Source organism: Prosopis cineraria, unplaced genomic scaffold (assembly GCF_029017545.1).
Source record: "Prosopis cineraria cultivar Desert tree isolate PC_DT_omini unplaced genomic scaffold, ASM2901754v1 PC5, whole genome shotgun sequence".
Taxonomy (NCBI): Eukaryota; Viridiplantae; Streptophyta; class Magnoliopsida; order Fabales; family Fabaceae; genus Prosopis; species Prosopis cineraria.
This window is the reverse complement of record NW_026555336.1, coordinates 31,168,843-31,184,446: the sequence shown is the minus strand read 5'-3', so window position 1 is coordinate 31,184,446 and position 15,604 is coordinate 31,168,843. Positions and strand designations below refer to the sequence as shown.

Below are 15,604 nucleotides of genomic sequence, written 5' to 3'. Positions count from 1 at the left end.
TAATGATGTTACTTTTTACATCAAACAAAATTAAAATGTGTGGGTGTACACATCTTTTACCTCTGACTTTAAGATTCTCCAAAAGATTGGTTCAATTTTGCGAGACGCTAATGTTAAAATAAGTTTATTGCTTGTCTGCAAAAATACATGCTTGACGTTAAGATTGAGAATTACATCCCAAGAAGGACAACGGCTACATTAAATGAAGGATTGAGAAGAAAAAATGAAAACCCATTTCTTCTCATCCTCACATTTTTCATCTCTCAAATGTTGAACCTAGCAGTTGGATAGATTAGCCATAAATAAGGAATTTGCAAGAAAGAGACACAGCTGCTTGATGGACATGCCTCTGTTTTCGTTCCAACTTGTAAATAATCCTACGAGCAAATCGTGAGGGTAATATATCTCATGCCCCATATCCCAAAACTGTATTTTTGTCAATCTCTTTGGACCAAGATTGGCCACTTGTTATTTGGTGGCTGCTGTACCTCTTCTTAGCATCAGACTTGTGCTTGAAATTCAGCTTATTATCTGCACTTTTCTTGTCTTCAGGCTACCCAGGCATCTTCTCTCTTGAAAGGTTTCACAAACTGTACGAAGATAGAAACCGAATGTCTGAACATTCCATGGGATTTACGGTTAATCGAAAGTCTCCTGCACTGGGTTTTGTTTAAACATTTCGTATTTGCTATCTTCTCCACCTATTTCAAATTCTGGGGCGTGTCCAGAAGCTTCTAATGGTTTGAACTTTCAATTATGGAGGTTGGAGGAAATGGGGAAATGCAAAGTTAGGGCTCTGCTATTAATAATACCTTTTCCTTCATGATAGTCAGATTAGGACTCTTAGTTGCTGCTTCTATCGCAGCTTATTCTGTTAAGCAGCTAAACGTTAGAAGCACAAAATCATCAGCTTCTCAATCAGGTACTTTTTGCTACTTTTGATTCATTTCGCTTCTTGATTAACTAAAGAGAATTTCACTTGCTTTATTGAGTATAACAATTGTCCTAGATTTTCATTCTATTCATGCTTCAGAACATGGCAGAAGAAGGTCCAAAAAGCATCAAGAAAAGGGAACAGAAGAAGAGCAGGCCGCGTGTTCTACTAAAGGTCTCAACGAGAAGGAAGTGAGTATATTAAGCTGAATATATGTTAACATCTATTTCTTCCGTAGCTTTAAGGATTTTATTCAGGAAATTGTATGCTGTTAATGTTGCAGTGGGAGGAGGAAGAGGAAGAAGAGGAGGTTAAGTTAATTAGCAGCATAATTAATCGTGCTCATGATTTTGAAGACGAAATTCTACCTGAATTTGAGAGTCTTCTATCTGGGGAGATTGAGTTTCCTCTATCCAGGAGCGGGTCTGAGAAGGCTGAGAAAGACAAAGTTTATGAAACTGAGATGGCAAACAATGCAACTGAACTAGAACGATTGAAGAACCTGGTAAAGGAATTGGAGGAGAGGGAAGTGAAACTCGAAGGCGAATTGCTTGAGTACTATGGGTTGAAAGAGCAGGAATCAGACATTGTGGAACTGCAGAGGCAGTTAAAAATTAAGACAGTTGAAATAGGTATGCTTAATATTAAAATCAATTCCTTGCAGGCAGAGAGAAAGAAGCTTCAAGAAGAGCTAGAACAGGTAGGCTCAGCCAAGAGGGAACTTGAGGCGGCCAGGAGCAAGATAAAGGAGCTGCAAAGGCAAATACAGCTTGAGGCTAACCAGACAAAAGGCCAGTTGTTGTTGCTTAAACAACAAGTTTCTGGTCTCCAGGCAAAAGAAGTAGAAGCTGTCAGGAAAGATGCTGAAATTGATAAGAAGCTGAAAGCTCTGAACGAGTTAGAGGTAGAGGCTGTTGAGCTTAAGAGGAAGAACAAAGAACTTCAACACGAGAAGAGAGAGTTAATTGTAAAGCTCAATGCTGCTGAATCTAACATGACGGAGGTCAGTGTTCCATATTTCTTCCTTCAAGAATAATTTGAATGGATGCATTCTGACAAATGTATATAATTGCACATAAATGAAGTAGCCTATGATTCTGTCCTTGTTGGATTGAACCATATTATTTCTCCCTTTCATGCAACAATTGTTCAAGATTACTTGGACCTCTTTATCTCGTCGGCTGAATAATTAGAAGGCACAGCACTGAAGAAATGATTGAAACTACTGCAAAAATTCAGTGAATACTAGAAAGGACTAAAGAACTAAACACTAGACCTATATAATATTCATCTAATTTGAAGTTCTCTTGGTTTTTAAGTTAGCGCCCATCTCTTTTTCCTTTCTGTAATACTTGTATTAGAGTGATTTAAAATTAAATACTTTGTTTCAAACTGCAGAATGAAATGGTTGCCAAGGCCAGAGAGGAAGTCACCAATCTAAGGCATGCCAATGAAGACCTCTTAAAGCAAGTTGAGGGACTTCAAATGAATAGGTTTAATGAAGTTGAAGAGCTTGTATACCTTCGATGGGTCAATGCATGTTTGAGATATGAGCTCAGGAATTACCGGGCCCCTCCAGGAAAAATATCAGCACGTGATCTCAACAAGAGTCTTAGCCCAAAATCTCAGGAGAAGGCTAAGCAGTTGATGTTAGAATATGCTGGATCAGAACGTGGGCAAGGAGACACAGATCTTGATAGCAACTTCTCCCACCCCTCATCGCCTGGCAGTGAAGATTTTGACAATACTTCTGTTGATAGCTCTACTAGCAAATATAGTAATCTTAGCAAGAAAACTAGCTTAATCCAAAAGTTGAAGAAATGGGGTAAAGTCAAAGACGATTCTAGTGTTCTTTCATCATCGCCCAGATCTCTTTCAGGAAGCTCTCCAAGAAGGATGAGTATGATGACCCAGAGACCTAAGGGTCCACTGGAAACTTTGATGCTGAGGAATGCTGGTGATAGCGTGGCCATTACTAGTTTTGGGCTGAGGGATCAGGAAACCGATTCTCCTGACAAAGTTCCATCTACTGACTCCCTGCATTCAGTTGCAGCTTCATTCCAATTGATGTCCAAATCAATTGATGGGTCTCTAGATGAAAAATATCCTGCATATAAAGACCGCCATAAATTGGCCTTAGAAAGGGAGAGACATATCAAAGAAAAGGCTGAGCAAGCAAGAGTGCAGAAGTTTGGTGACAATTTGAACTTGGCCAAGGCTGAAAGAGACAAGTCTGTGTCTTTGCCGGCAAGACTTTCTCTAATAAAGGAGAAGACATTTGTTTCTGGCAGTCCCAACGATCAATCTGAGAATGCTAATGATGTTGATAATAAAACCATTAGCAAGATGACACTGGCTCACATTGAAAAAAGGCCTCCAAGGGTGCCTCGGCCACCTCCTAAGCCATCTGATGGTGCTACTGTCAGTACAAATTCAAATCTTTCCAAGGAAGTACCACCTGCTCCACCTATTCCTCCTCCACCTCCTCCTCCTCCACCAGGAAGCCTTAGAGGGGCAATGGGTAATGATAAAGTTCACAGGGCCCCTGAGCTTGTTGAGTTTTACCAAACATTGATGAAGCGGGAGGCTAAGAAGGATACTTCATCATTAATTTCCTCAACAACTAATGCATCTGATGCCAGGAGCAATATGATTGGGGAAATTGAGAATAGATCGTCATTCCTCTTAGCTGTAAATAAACGTTTCACTCTATTTTCTCTATTCTCATGTTGCCATGGAGTCTGATTCATTACATAAGATTATATTTATATATATATATATTTTGATGAATGTAGGTGAAAGCTGATGTAGAAACACAAGGTGATTTTGTCATGTCCCTGGCAAATGAAGTTCGAGCATCCTCCTTCTCAAACATTGGTGATTTAGTGGCCTTTGTTAACTGGCTAGATGAGGAACTCTCTTTCCTGGTATGCCTAAGTGTTATTCTTGAATACACCCATCCATCAGAGAAAAGCATTTCAGGTGTAATTTTTATGGGGAATCATGGATGTTACTACCTGCACTCTCTATTTTGCACGTTCATTTCTAGGGAAAGCCTCTAAATTTTTCCCTAGGAAATGCAATCCAATTTATTAATTACCGAGTCATTTGCCTTTCAAGTTTTTTCCCAATTCACAATTCTATAGCATGTGATCACGGCATACTTACTCATCTGATTGCATTCCCTATGTTAGGTTGATGAACGAGCTGTCCTCAAGCACTTTGATTGGCCTGAAGGGAAAGCAGATGCTCTGAGGGAAGCAGCGTTTGAATATCAGGATCTGATAAAATTGGAGAAACAAGTTTCCTCCTTCCATGATGATCCCAATCTTCCATGCGAAGCTGCTTTGAAGAAAATGTACTCATTGCTTGAAAAGTATGTATCTTTATTTCTGCAGTAGATTTACTTTCTTGAAGTCTTAAATGCTTAGCTTAAGAAGTCAATGTTTGGTGGATAGTTTCTTGAGAGTTCAAAGCTATAATGATTTCTCTTTCAAGGCTGTGGCCGGGAGATTGTTTGGACTTTAACAAGTCATAAAATATTTTAGTGTGGTCTTTGCTCATTTTGTTGACAGTTTGTGCATGTTGGTTAACAGTTTTCTATAGTTGCTTCAATTTGATCTAACAACCGTAGTTTCTTTTTTGATTTGATCATTTCCAGAGTGGAGCAAAGCGTATATGCACTCTTACGTACGAGAGATATGGCTATTTCACGGTACAGGGAATTTGGAATCCCAGTAAATTGGTTGTTAGACTCCGGAGTTGTTGGCAAGGTATGCTAATCACTAACAGTTTCTGTTGTAGCAGCTAGAAAGGCCATTATTTTATATTATTATAAATAATATCTATTTCACCTTTAAACTAGTTATAGTTTTTAATGATTCTGTGTAAGAGATATAAAATTCATTCATCTGCAACTTTTTTCCTCTAGTTCAAGAATTCTGAACCAAATCATTCAACTGTTTAAAAAGTTAAAGTGATTAGCTCAAACATATTGCTCCCCTTATATTAAGTCTGCTTACAATTTCAAATAGAGTTGTGAAATTATGGATGATCGTATAATAATGGTTGAGCATAGAGTTAATATTTTGCTTGTGCATACCGTGGTTCAGTTGATAATATGACAGAAATACATGTACAGGAATTTCTAGAAGGAGAAAATCACACACACTCACATACGTATGTTGTAATTGACAGTGTCGAAGTGGGTGTTTAAGGTGATGTGGTTCTTTATTGACTCTTTGCACCAAGTGACTGTGAGGGCTTTTCTTTCAAGGGATGAATTGGATAAAGATGTACTTTCATGGGATGTTGAATCTAAAATACGAGAATAGTTTATCGGAGTGCATACACACGCACACACATGTACACACTATGACTCAAGAATGAATAAGAAGTCTCTTCTGTAACAAGAAGTCTATGCAACGGTATCAAATGTTGATGTCCTGTAAACTTCCCATTGCAGATCAAGCTTTCTTCTGTGCAACTGGCGAAGAAGTATATGAAACGTGTTGCATCTGAACTCGATACATTATCTGGACCAGAGAAAGAACCAATGAGAGAATTCCTGATTTTGCAAGGTGTCCGCTTTGCTTTCCGTGTTCATCAGGTACTTCTCCTTTAGGCTCTTGATACTATTTAAACAAATATGGTTTGCTGTCAAGCTAATAGCTCATGCATCACCAATCTTAGTGTTTAAGATTGGCATGTCCCTTTGGGCGTGTCACACCTGGAAACTTTACAAGTAAAGTGGAATTTATAAGTGTAAGAAGCTCTCCCATCTAATAAGTTGGTTTTTTAGAATGGGCTTTCTTTTTAAACTTGTACTTGTAATATTAGTACTCTCGTTGAGAGATTGATGTCATGAAGAGGGCTATCTAGAATGGTTTCGACCAGCAAAAAGCTAATTAAAGTATTGTGGAGTGAAACTGCCAAGGATGTTGGATCTTGAATGGGTTGCATTGTTATAAATAACTCATTGGAAACCCTCACAAATGTAATGAGGTTTATAAGTGTGAGAAGTTCTTTCACCTAATAGACTAGTTTTTTGGGATGAATTCTCTCTTGAACTTGTGCTCATTGACTTTGTGTTTGTTGATGGCAAAACTCTGGATGATGTAAACCAGTTTTGAATGATAATTGAAACATGTTTTGGAACTATCTGCAGTTTGCAGGAGGCTTTGATGCAGAGAGCATGAAGGCTTTTGAAGAACTGAGAAGCCGCATCCATGCTCAAGGAGGTGAAGATAATAAACCCGAAGAAGCATAAAGCATTAGCACAAGATTTTTTTTCCACCTTTCTGATATATTTGGATCTTTCACAGATGTATATTTCACATCGTGCTTTTGCTTGTATAATTTGTTTAGCCTGTACATATTGGCTTCTCTACAATAACGCAATCATGAATGTCATTTCTGCCCGAAAAAATAATAAAAATAATAAAATATTAGAAATGTTTTACTTGCTGCTTCGGACAAGAAGATGGTCGATCAGTGCCTAGTTAGTGTTTGTTTGCATGATTTTCAATAGGGCAAGCAAGAATTGAGATTCAACTGAACAAAATTCAATATCAAGAATACAAATTTGTCTTTAATTTATCCAAGTATGATGAACTTAGAATATAAAACAAAAATTTAAATAGAAATAAAGTTGAAAATAATGTAACAAGAAAAATTGAAAACTGGACAATAATAATATTGAATAATAATTAGAAAAGCATTATAAATATGGAGAATGACATATAAAGACGATTGAAATGTACATATAATAGATGAGGATTAAGAAACAAAATGGCTTAGTTGTAGTAAAGTCATTGGAGACATATTTAAAATTAACATTTTGTGTAAATGTCATGAGATTTTGGAGTAATTTTGTAATTTTTTAAGACTTCTATATTTAGATTTTTTGTGTGGGATTTTTTAGTGATTTTTTTGGGGTGAATGATGGGTTAATGCTATAAATTAGTAAATTATTTATAAACCATTTTATTTCATTAGATGTTTACATTTATGTTTGCTTCATTTATCAAATAAAATAAATTTGATCAATATATGAAGCGAGTGATAAAAAATGAATTTAATATATTAATACTAGCTGAGTTAATTCGATTATTGATAAGGAATGACATCTAATCTTTATCTTCAAATAATAAACATAAATAAATAATATTAAATAATAATCCATTAAACATGGTCTAAAACAATCACTTTTCTGTCTACTTCAAACCAAAAACGTTGTAACAGTACAACTTGATTCCTCTATGATGATAGTTTGAGTTTCTGTGCAAATTGTGATCATCAATTCTTCTTCGTGGATTGTGATCAATAATCTGTCTGGCCTCCATAAAAATGCAATGACTAGAAAGTAATGTAGTGCTTAATGTAAAACAAATTTGAAAAAAGCAACTCCACTTTTCTCTCAATGAATTCCAAGCTTGCTCTTAATCCAAACTTTGTCTTCTTTGCCTCGACATCTCAAGATGCTTGCATGGATCCACCTGCATCCAAAGAAGAGTTGATTTTATCAATGGAAATGTCTCCAAGGTGGATGAAGAAATGATAGACAAAGGATCAGTAAACAAGCAAAATGAGGTTCATCCTATGGACATACAATTTGAGAGTAACAGAGTAGGCAATCTAACCAATAAAAACTTGATTCAAGGTATTAAAGCTTTCAAAGCTCCCATTTCTTACAGAGACTCATTGGTAGGCTATAATGGGTGCAATGGAATTTGGAGTAACACTAAGTAAATTAATGATACTTTAGCTAAGGACCTAGATCAAAAGTAGACTCCTTCAGATGAAACTAAGAATTGATGGATCACTATCCTAGCATCTAGATTTCAGATGAGGAATTGAAGAAAATATGCACATCCTGGATGGATGATCTAGTCATCAAAATACTGGGTATTCAACTTAATCCTAAGTTTCTCAAGCCCAAATTAGCAAAGATGTGGCATATTAGAGACTTTGAACCCACCAATTTGGTAAATGGTTATTACATAATGAGAACTAAGGATCAAGCATTTTATCAAAACATTCTTAATGGAGGTCCGTGGACAACCTTCGACCATTGTATTCTAGCCTAGCACTGGTCACCAATCTTCAACCCAAACAAAAATATCCTTGGCAAGATAGTTCTTTGGGTAAGATTAAACAATATTCCCATCTAATGCTATGACAAAAAAATTCTATCGAGAATAGGTAACTATATAGGCAAAACTCTTAAAGTCGATGTGAACACACTCTTTAAAGCATATATGCAAAATGAGCTTGGTAAAACGGAAAGGAGAAATTTGTTTGAATTAGTGTTGACATTGATTTCCAGAAGAAACTTATGCCAAGGATTCTTATTAGAGATGAGCTTTACAATGGTGAATATGAAAGCTTGAATCTTATTTGTTTTAGATGTGGTTGCTACGGCCATAACAAAAACACATGTCCACATAGCCTCAGAACCAAAAGAGAAGGAGAAGAGCAAGAATGATATAGATATCCCAATCACGAAAATATACGAAATCCTACCAGCTATTCATTAAACTAGATAAATCAAGAAAAGCAATTTCAATATCCAATAGGGTCATCGAAAGCTTACCTACCGAAAGAAATTTGTGATGATTGGATGAAATTTTGACATCTTGCCCATGCATGAAACTCGAAGTACCAAACGAGTAACAAGCAGATTCACCAAAATCGAGGATCTAACCTCTAGAATAGATCCAGATTTGATATTCTAGCCACTAGAGCACAAAGATGATGGAAAAATGAGCTACCTAATTGCCTTTAATGGTCCATCTACAAAACCAACAGCAAAGGTTGTTAGAAAGGTATAGAGAAGGAAGGATTTAGCAGGAAGCAAGAGATTCCGAATTGAAGAGAATGATGTGTTGGCTAATGCTTCTGGAGATGACGAGAACGCTCGAAGACTGGTTAAAGGAAAGAAAGCTACTCACATTAGGCCCAGCTTCAATTGGAATGGCCCAAAGTCTATCACATTGGATAAAGGCCCAGCTAATGGACTTTAAATGAAATGCTCAACTTTGGGCTCCTCTAAATGTATCTACACCGTAGCCGAAGGGAATAAAAGGGAATTGGGCTCTTCAAAGAGGCCCAATGAAGCAGACAAAAGGAAGCCCATCAGAATGATCCTTCAACTAAAGCTTTTCTCTCTGCCAATCTTAAAGTATGGTCGTAAGGCATAGAACATAATAATTCGGTTGAAAATTAAATTTCTCCTTCAAATTCGAGTGTCAATTTGGAACTGAGGAAACCACTTGATCCTAATATCTCTATCAACATTGTTCTTGGAACCCAACTAAACTTTAATCCTTCCGTGCAAATTCAAAACAAGTCCTCATATAATAAAGTTGATGATGATGATGATCTCTTGTTCGAGGGTAATGAAGATGATATCATCGATGAAGACCTATTGGATGAAGAGTTTGATAATTCTCACATCAATAATGACATTGAAGGCGATGAATTCAGTGAAGATGGGGATGAGATCTAATTTCACTTATGAAAGCCTTATATGTTTTTCAGGTTTATCCACTCTTTTTCTTCATTTATGTATATTATTTACTAGAATTGTAGAGGTCTCTATGGAAAAAATTTCCCTGGATGCATAAGAGAAATTACCAAAACTTATAATACTCAAATTCTTATTTTAGTTGAAATTAGAGCCAGTGGATCTTGAGCTAATAAAATTGTTAAAAAATTAGGTTTCTTTGATTGGATCCGTGTTAAAGCTACTGGCTATGCTGGTGGTATTTGGATTTTATGAAATAATGACACTATTTATATTGATTATCTTTATTCTAATGCCAGATTCTTCATTACAGGGTTAATTTTATTTCTATAATGACACTACACACTACTGTCGAATAGCACCAAAGTTAATAAAAACTAAATTTTTAATAAAGCGCAACTTAGGTCATCTTCCTCAGAGTCAATAGAGTAACTATTTAAATTATGATTATGAAAAAGTATAATGGAGGGTTTTTTATGATGAGATTAAAAACTAAATTAAAAATAAATAAATAAAGGAAATTCAACTAAAAAAATTACCAAGAACAAGAAGCGCAATCAATCACAACCCAATCACCTAAATTTAATCTTTCTTGTCCAAAAATAAATTAATTTTATTCAACTTTATTATTTTGATTTTATTATATATTTCTCAAATTATCATTTAAGAATTAAACAAGAAGTTAAGTTATAGATTAATTAAAATCTCCCTTAACCCAAACCTAACAATTATTTTATGTTAGCCACACAAAAAATAAAGCATGATAATCACCCAAACTATGTCAATTACTCTTATGTTACTATATCAATCGATAATAACAAGTAAAATCTCAGATAAAATTTATAACCCAAAAATTATGCAATAAAGCTACTCTAATCAACAATAAAATTAAAGTATAAAATTCAGAGGTAGAGAGAAAAGAGCAATTAGAATAAAGCTAGAATAAAATCTTCCCTGAATATCAAAGACTCTAATTAAAATTTAGGATATGATTTATATGATCACACTAAAAAAATTAGCTATTCATGAAACTAAAAATTAAGAAATATGAGATGAGAAATGATAAGCCATCGCCTGTATATTGAAGAAAAGAAATAGAAGTCGCTTCTTGTGTTTATTCACCATAAAAAGTCCATGCTTTGATTCTTTCTGTAACATCCTAAAAATTTTAAGACTCAAATTTATTTAAAAAAAATAAACAAAAATAAAATAAAATATCTATAATTAAATTAAAATTTAGAATAATTTAATAGAGGCCCAGAGTTTCGAATTTTACTAAGCAAAAGTTTGGTTTTATTTGATTTTTAACTATGGGAAAAATTACCAAAGTTGACCCGGGCTTTTGTGCAATAATAAAAAATGTTGGGCCCTTTCTTGTAATTTTCCCCAAAGTTTTTGACCAGCATTTTAAGGAGCAAACTGATGCAGAAACGCAGAGAAAATGAGAAAGGAAGCAAACGCACAAACGGGAGAGAGAGAGAGAGGAGAAGAGAAGAGAAAGGGAGGGAGTTAGGCTTGGATCTAGGAGTCTTTGCGACCGTTGCGAGCTCGGCTACACGATAGGTAAACTCCCTACTTCAATCCTCTTCTCTTTCTCTTGATTTTCTTCAATTTTTGGAAGAGGAAATTTTTGGATTTTGATCCCAAAGGCTTTATTCTTGTAAGCTTTTGTTTCTTTGGATCTCTAGGGAGCATGTTTTGAGTTTCTATATAGTGATCTAATGTTTTGAGTGAATAATTGGATGAAAAGAGGTGTTTTGGGCACAAAATAAACCTTGAGAAATTGGGTTTTTGCTCCTCAATGGTTTAAGCTATTGATTTAGTTATAATTTTGCTATTTGAGCCCAATAAGATTTAAATTAAGGTTTGGTTTTCATTATAAGGGCTAATGGTGAAAGTTGGTGGCACTAAGTAAAGGTTTTTAATTGATTAAAAAAAATTATATAAATTGAAAATTAGCCTAGTGATGGCTAATAAATGGTTTTGGTGGTTAAGTGATACTATGTGAATGGTTGGTTTAATATATGGACCATTAGGGTGGATTATGACTCATTGACCTAAGTTGTGTGGTATAAGTTATAGTCTTCATTAATACTATTTGTCATGATAAGTGATGTGGATCACTTATATGTTGTAGAAAATTGTTGGTGGAACTTATTGAGAAGTAAGGAACAAGCCGAGCCCTATTTTGTACAAGGGGAACCCTTTTAGTACCAAAGGGTTGAGGTAACAGGGGAATTTATATTTCTTATTACTTTGTTTTAGCTATTTTTGAATAAATATTACTAGTTATCATGCATTACATGTTTTAAAAGATTAAATGTGCTTTATAAGGGGTTATGGGGTACTACTTTGATTATAGTGCAAATATGTTTTCTAATTGTTTAATAACAATGTTTTTATGGAAATGAGATTTATAAATATTATACTACTTTAGAGTGTTGAATGGTCAATACTCAGGAAAGGTAGACAAGAGTAAAAGGCATGATCTCGGTGGGAGTTCACCAATGAGAAGGTGTGGATTTTTGATATTCTATGGCACACTGTCAGTACTCAGTGTTGTCTTACGTATTGTGGGCTCAGTGCACTAAAGTGGTTAGTGTATTGAGTGTTCGACACCTCTCAGTGGGGGAGGGAATCCGACATATGAAGTGTGAGGTTGAGTGCCTAGGCCAAGGTAGCCCTCACATGGAGAGTAAGTCGGGCTGGCTCTGGGAGGGAGTTAGCTTTGACTGCTCAGGATTCACGTCGAAGGGGCATAGGCGGTTCGGTGGATTAGATCATGCCTTAGATTATGTTTTGTGCCTGTGGAGGTACAAGTAGGTATAAGGTTTACCTGCGAGTTAAAGAGTGCCAGGGGGCATTCTGTTGGTCATGAAAGGCCATACCGGCCTAGGTCATGCATTCATGCATTTTAAATGGCTAAATTATATACTATGTTGAATTTATTATTCATTTATTTGATTATGGCTTACTTTGTAATAATCAATATAGATTTCACTGTTACTGAGACTGTGGTTGTCTCACCCCTTTCTTTTCAATATTCTAGGTCCAGGCGAAGGATCCAGTGGTGGACGGGGAAAAGAGCAAAGCTAGGGGTTTGCTTGTGATTTGTAAAGAACTGCAACCCCTTTCTTTTGAGCAAATATATTGTAATGTATTTAAGATTAGGGTGCCAGTAGGATATGATTATGTGTGTGTGTGTGAATATGTGTGGATTGTGTGCTTGTGTATGAATTTTTGTCTGTTTGCAGACTTGTGGCTAGGAAACTTGGTTATGGTGTGTGGTTTTGATGGATTTACTTAGTAGACCAAGTTTCTATTACAAGCAGATCTTTATTTTGATATATATGTGATTTTATAAGCAAATGCAAAGTGGTTGCATTGCAAATGGTGTGCTATGGGAAAACATACAGCTTGGATAGAGAGAGTGGGTGCGTGGGCCCCACAAGGAGCTCTGAGCCAAGTGAAAATGTTTAGCATATGTATTTATATAAATACATGGTATTTGGATTGATTTGTGACCACTCTTGTATGATTTGTGCATTTTGGGGGTTTAGGGTCCATTTTAGGAAATGGCACCCGGGTGGTCAAATTTTGATGTATGGGGGTTTTCCATCATTTGAATGTTCTATCAAGTGTTTTTAATCTTATTTGACGTGTCCAAAGTGTTTCCACAGGTTTGTGACCATTAGGATGGGATTTGGACAATTTTGAAAATGGTTTTTACCAAAAAGCTGCACTTTTGCATCCGGGTGTCCAAATCTTAATCCGACCGTTGGATTTCTCTAAAATTTGGGTCACAAGTAAAACCTTTTATAAGCTTCGTGTGGGCTTTGGAATCACGTCGATCGGATATCGGACGGAGAAACGACGCACTCCGGAATTTGGTCTGGAGGTGCTGTCATGACAGCATTAAATTGCTGTCATGACAGCTACAGTGTTGATTTTGTAACCTGCACAAAATTCAATCCGTCCGTTGGATCTTTTCAAAATTTAGTATGCTAATAGTATTCTTTAAAAGTGACATGTGGGCTTTGGAATCACTCCGATCGGAGGTCAGATGATGAAATGGTGCACTCCGGAAGTTGGTCCGGAAGTGCTGTCATGACAGCTTTTTAGCTGTCATGACAGCAAAAATAGTCAATCTTTTAACATGTCTAATTTTTAATCCGACCGTTGGATCTTTTTGAAATTTGGTACACTTATAGTACCCTTTGAATGTGACGTGTGAGCTTTAAAATCACTTCAATCGGAGGTCGAATGACGGAACACCGCCTCCTGGAAGTTGGCCCAGGAGGGCTGTCATGACAGCAATAAATTACTGTCATGACAGCATCTTTTTATTCCATTTTCGTCTAACTTGCTTCCGTGCGCTATAGGTAGAACCTATAATTATTTTTAAGGTTTTAAATGATTTATTTCTTAAGTTGGTTAGAGGATCAACTCCTTAACCACACTTAGTTTGTTTGAATTATGTGATTTTTGGATAACACTCAAGGCAAGTGTTACATTTGGTATCAGTTTTAGGTTTATGATTCCTTTTTCCTACTTGGCACCTTAAATACATTACTTTTATGCTCTTTCCCTTCTACCACTAACCTGGACTAATATGGTTTTTCTTTCTCTGGCTTGTTCCTTTAGGAGGGGAGAAAGGTCCGTACGCTTGTAGCCGTACACCTTTCAGTTCTAATATGGCTCGAAGGGGAAGGGGTAGATCGAGGAATGAGGAACGACCACCACCTCTACCTCCTCCGCCTCCACCTCCGCCTCCACCTCCACCACCACCACAGGGGACAGATGCAGTCATGGCTAGGCTGCTTGAAGTTATGGTGGATATACAGCAAAATCTTAGAAGTCATACTGTTCCAGATCAGCATGTTGACCTAAGTGCTGGGCAGGGATCTTCTAGTACTATGGGAGCTCATGCACCAGTTGTTAATAATCGAGAGGATGACATATCTGAACCTTGGAAGGAATTCTCTCGCTCTAATCCGACTACATATGATGGTAGTATGCTTGATGGGAAAGCTGAGAGTGGTTGGATCGGATGGAGCAGTTATTTACTGTTGTGAGGTGTACATCTGAGCAGAAGGTTATCTTGGCTACGATGCAGCTTGTTGGTGAAGCCAAGCATTGGTGGGATTCTGTTAAGCCCACAGATGGAAGATCTATGTCTTGGGATGAATTTAAAGAAAGATTTTATGATTTTCACTTTCCGCCAGCTTTCAGAGATGAGAAAGAGGCAGAGTTTCATGCATTTCAGCAGGGGGACTTAGACGAGGAGACTTTTATAAGAAAATTCAATCAGCTGTCTAAGTTCTCAACATATCTGAAGGCTTCTAATGATAGCAAGTGGAAAGCAAAGAGGTTATTAGAAAAGATGAGGCCAGAATACCGCCAGCAGCTATCTTTGTTGGGCGAGGCGACATATGATGAGATGTGCAATCGTCTGAGGATTGCCGCTCGTCGAGGCCGAGACACAGAGAGTAGCCGGAGTAGGGATACACGAGGTCGATTTTCTTTTGGGTTAGCTCCTACTGGTGGTGTATCCAAGAGAATGGGTTTTAGCTCTGGTTCTTCTTCTAGTGGCTCCTTTAGAATCGGGTCTTCTTCTGCTTCTGGTAATCGAAATTTAAATAGGGGTTCAAGATTTCAAGGTAATCGGGGTGGTAATATGAGATCTGGGGGTTCTCGTTTCTCTGGGAATGCTCCAGCACGTTCTTCTTCACAGACCAGTCAAGCCCCAATTCTAAGCACAGCGAGGTCACCTTGCAATAGATGTGGTAGGGTTCATTTTGGTCGCTGCTTTGCTTGTTACAAGTGTGGAAAGTTAGGCCATTTGATCCGTGACTGCCCTGATTTACATGAGAGCTCGGACCGGAGGAACGTGATTCCTGGTAGAGTGTATACAGTATCTCAGGAGGAGGCTAGGAAGTCATCGAATCTAATCACTGGTATGGTTTCTATCTGTGGCCTCGATTTAGAAGCTTTGTTTGATTGTGGTGCGACGCATTCTTTTATTTCTGCCGAGCGCTTAGATAGAATGGCTATGCCTGTTGACCAGTTGCCCCATGATATAGAAGTTTCCTCTACTTCTGGTTTGGGGTCGTCGATCCAGTGTGGTGTGTAGGACTAAGATG

At 36.9% G+C, this 15,604-nt stretch overlaps 1 protein-coding gene and 1 long non-coding RNA gene across 3 annotated transcripts; one reads left to right on the top strand and one right to left on the bottom strand.

Annotated features, from left to right (window-relative positions):
• Positions 1 to 250: 250 nt before the first annotated feature.
• Positions 251 to 6,395, top strand: LOC129311150 (protein CHUP1, chloroplastic-like). Of its 2 annotated transcripts, XM_054953194.1 has the most exons (10): positions 251 to 396; positions 553 to 922; positions 1,010 to 1,125; positions 1,218 to 1,937; positions 2,333 to 3,625; positions 3,730 to 3,861; positions 4,129 to 4,310; positions 4,596 to 4,707; positions 5,400 to 5,543; positions 6,102 to 6,395. In XM_054953194.1, exons 2-10 carry the CDS (start codon positions 823 to 825, stop codon positions 6,201 to 6,203), a joined length of 2,901 nt encoding a protein of 966 aa, XP_054809169.1. In that variant the 5' UTR covers positions 251 to 396; positions 553 to 822; the 3' UTR covers positions 6,204 to 6,395. The 2 variants fall into 2 exon arrangements, with proteins under 2 accessions (XP_054809169.1, XP_054809170.1); XM_054953195.1 differs by lacking the exon at positions 251 to 396 and having other exon boundaries at positions 447 to 922; positions 1,034 to 1,125.
• Positions 6,396 to 7,068: 673 nt separating this feature from the next.
• Positions 7,069 to 8,819, bottom strand: LOC129311151 (uncharacterized). The gene is made up of 2 exons (XR_008593241.1): positions 8,529 to 8,819; positions 7,069 to 7,431 (listed from the first exon to the last, which is right to left on the bottom strand). It is a non-coding gene; the product is annotated as an uncharacterized LOC129311151 (long non-coding RNA).
• Positions 8,820 to 15,604: the final 6,785 nt, after the last annotated feature.

Bases quoted from the DNA above. Each gene is read 5' to 3' on its own strand.
- LOC129311150 (XM_054953194.1), top strand. From the start codon at position 823: ATGATAGTCAGATTAGGACTCTTAGTTGCTGCTTCTATCGCAGCTTAT. The intron at 923-1,009 runs GTACTTTTTGCT...CAATTGTCCTAG, and splicing joins ATCATCAGCTTCTCAATCAG to ATTTTCATTCTATTCATGCT. The intron at 5,544-6,101 runs GTACTTCTCCTT...AACTATCTGCAG, and splicing joins TTGCTTTCCGTGTTCATCAG to TTTGCAGGAGGCTTTGATGC.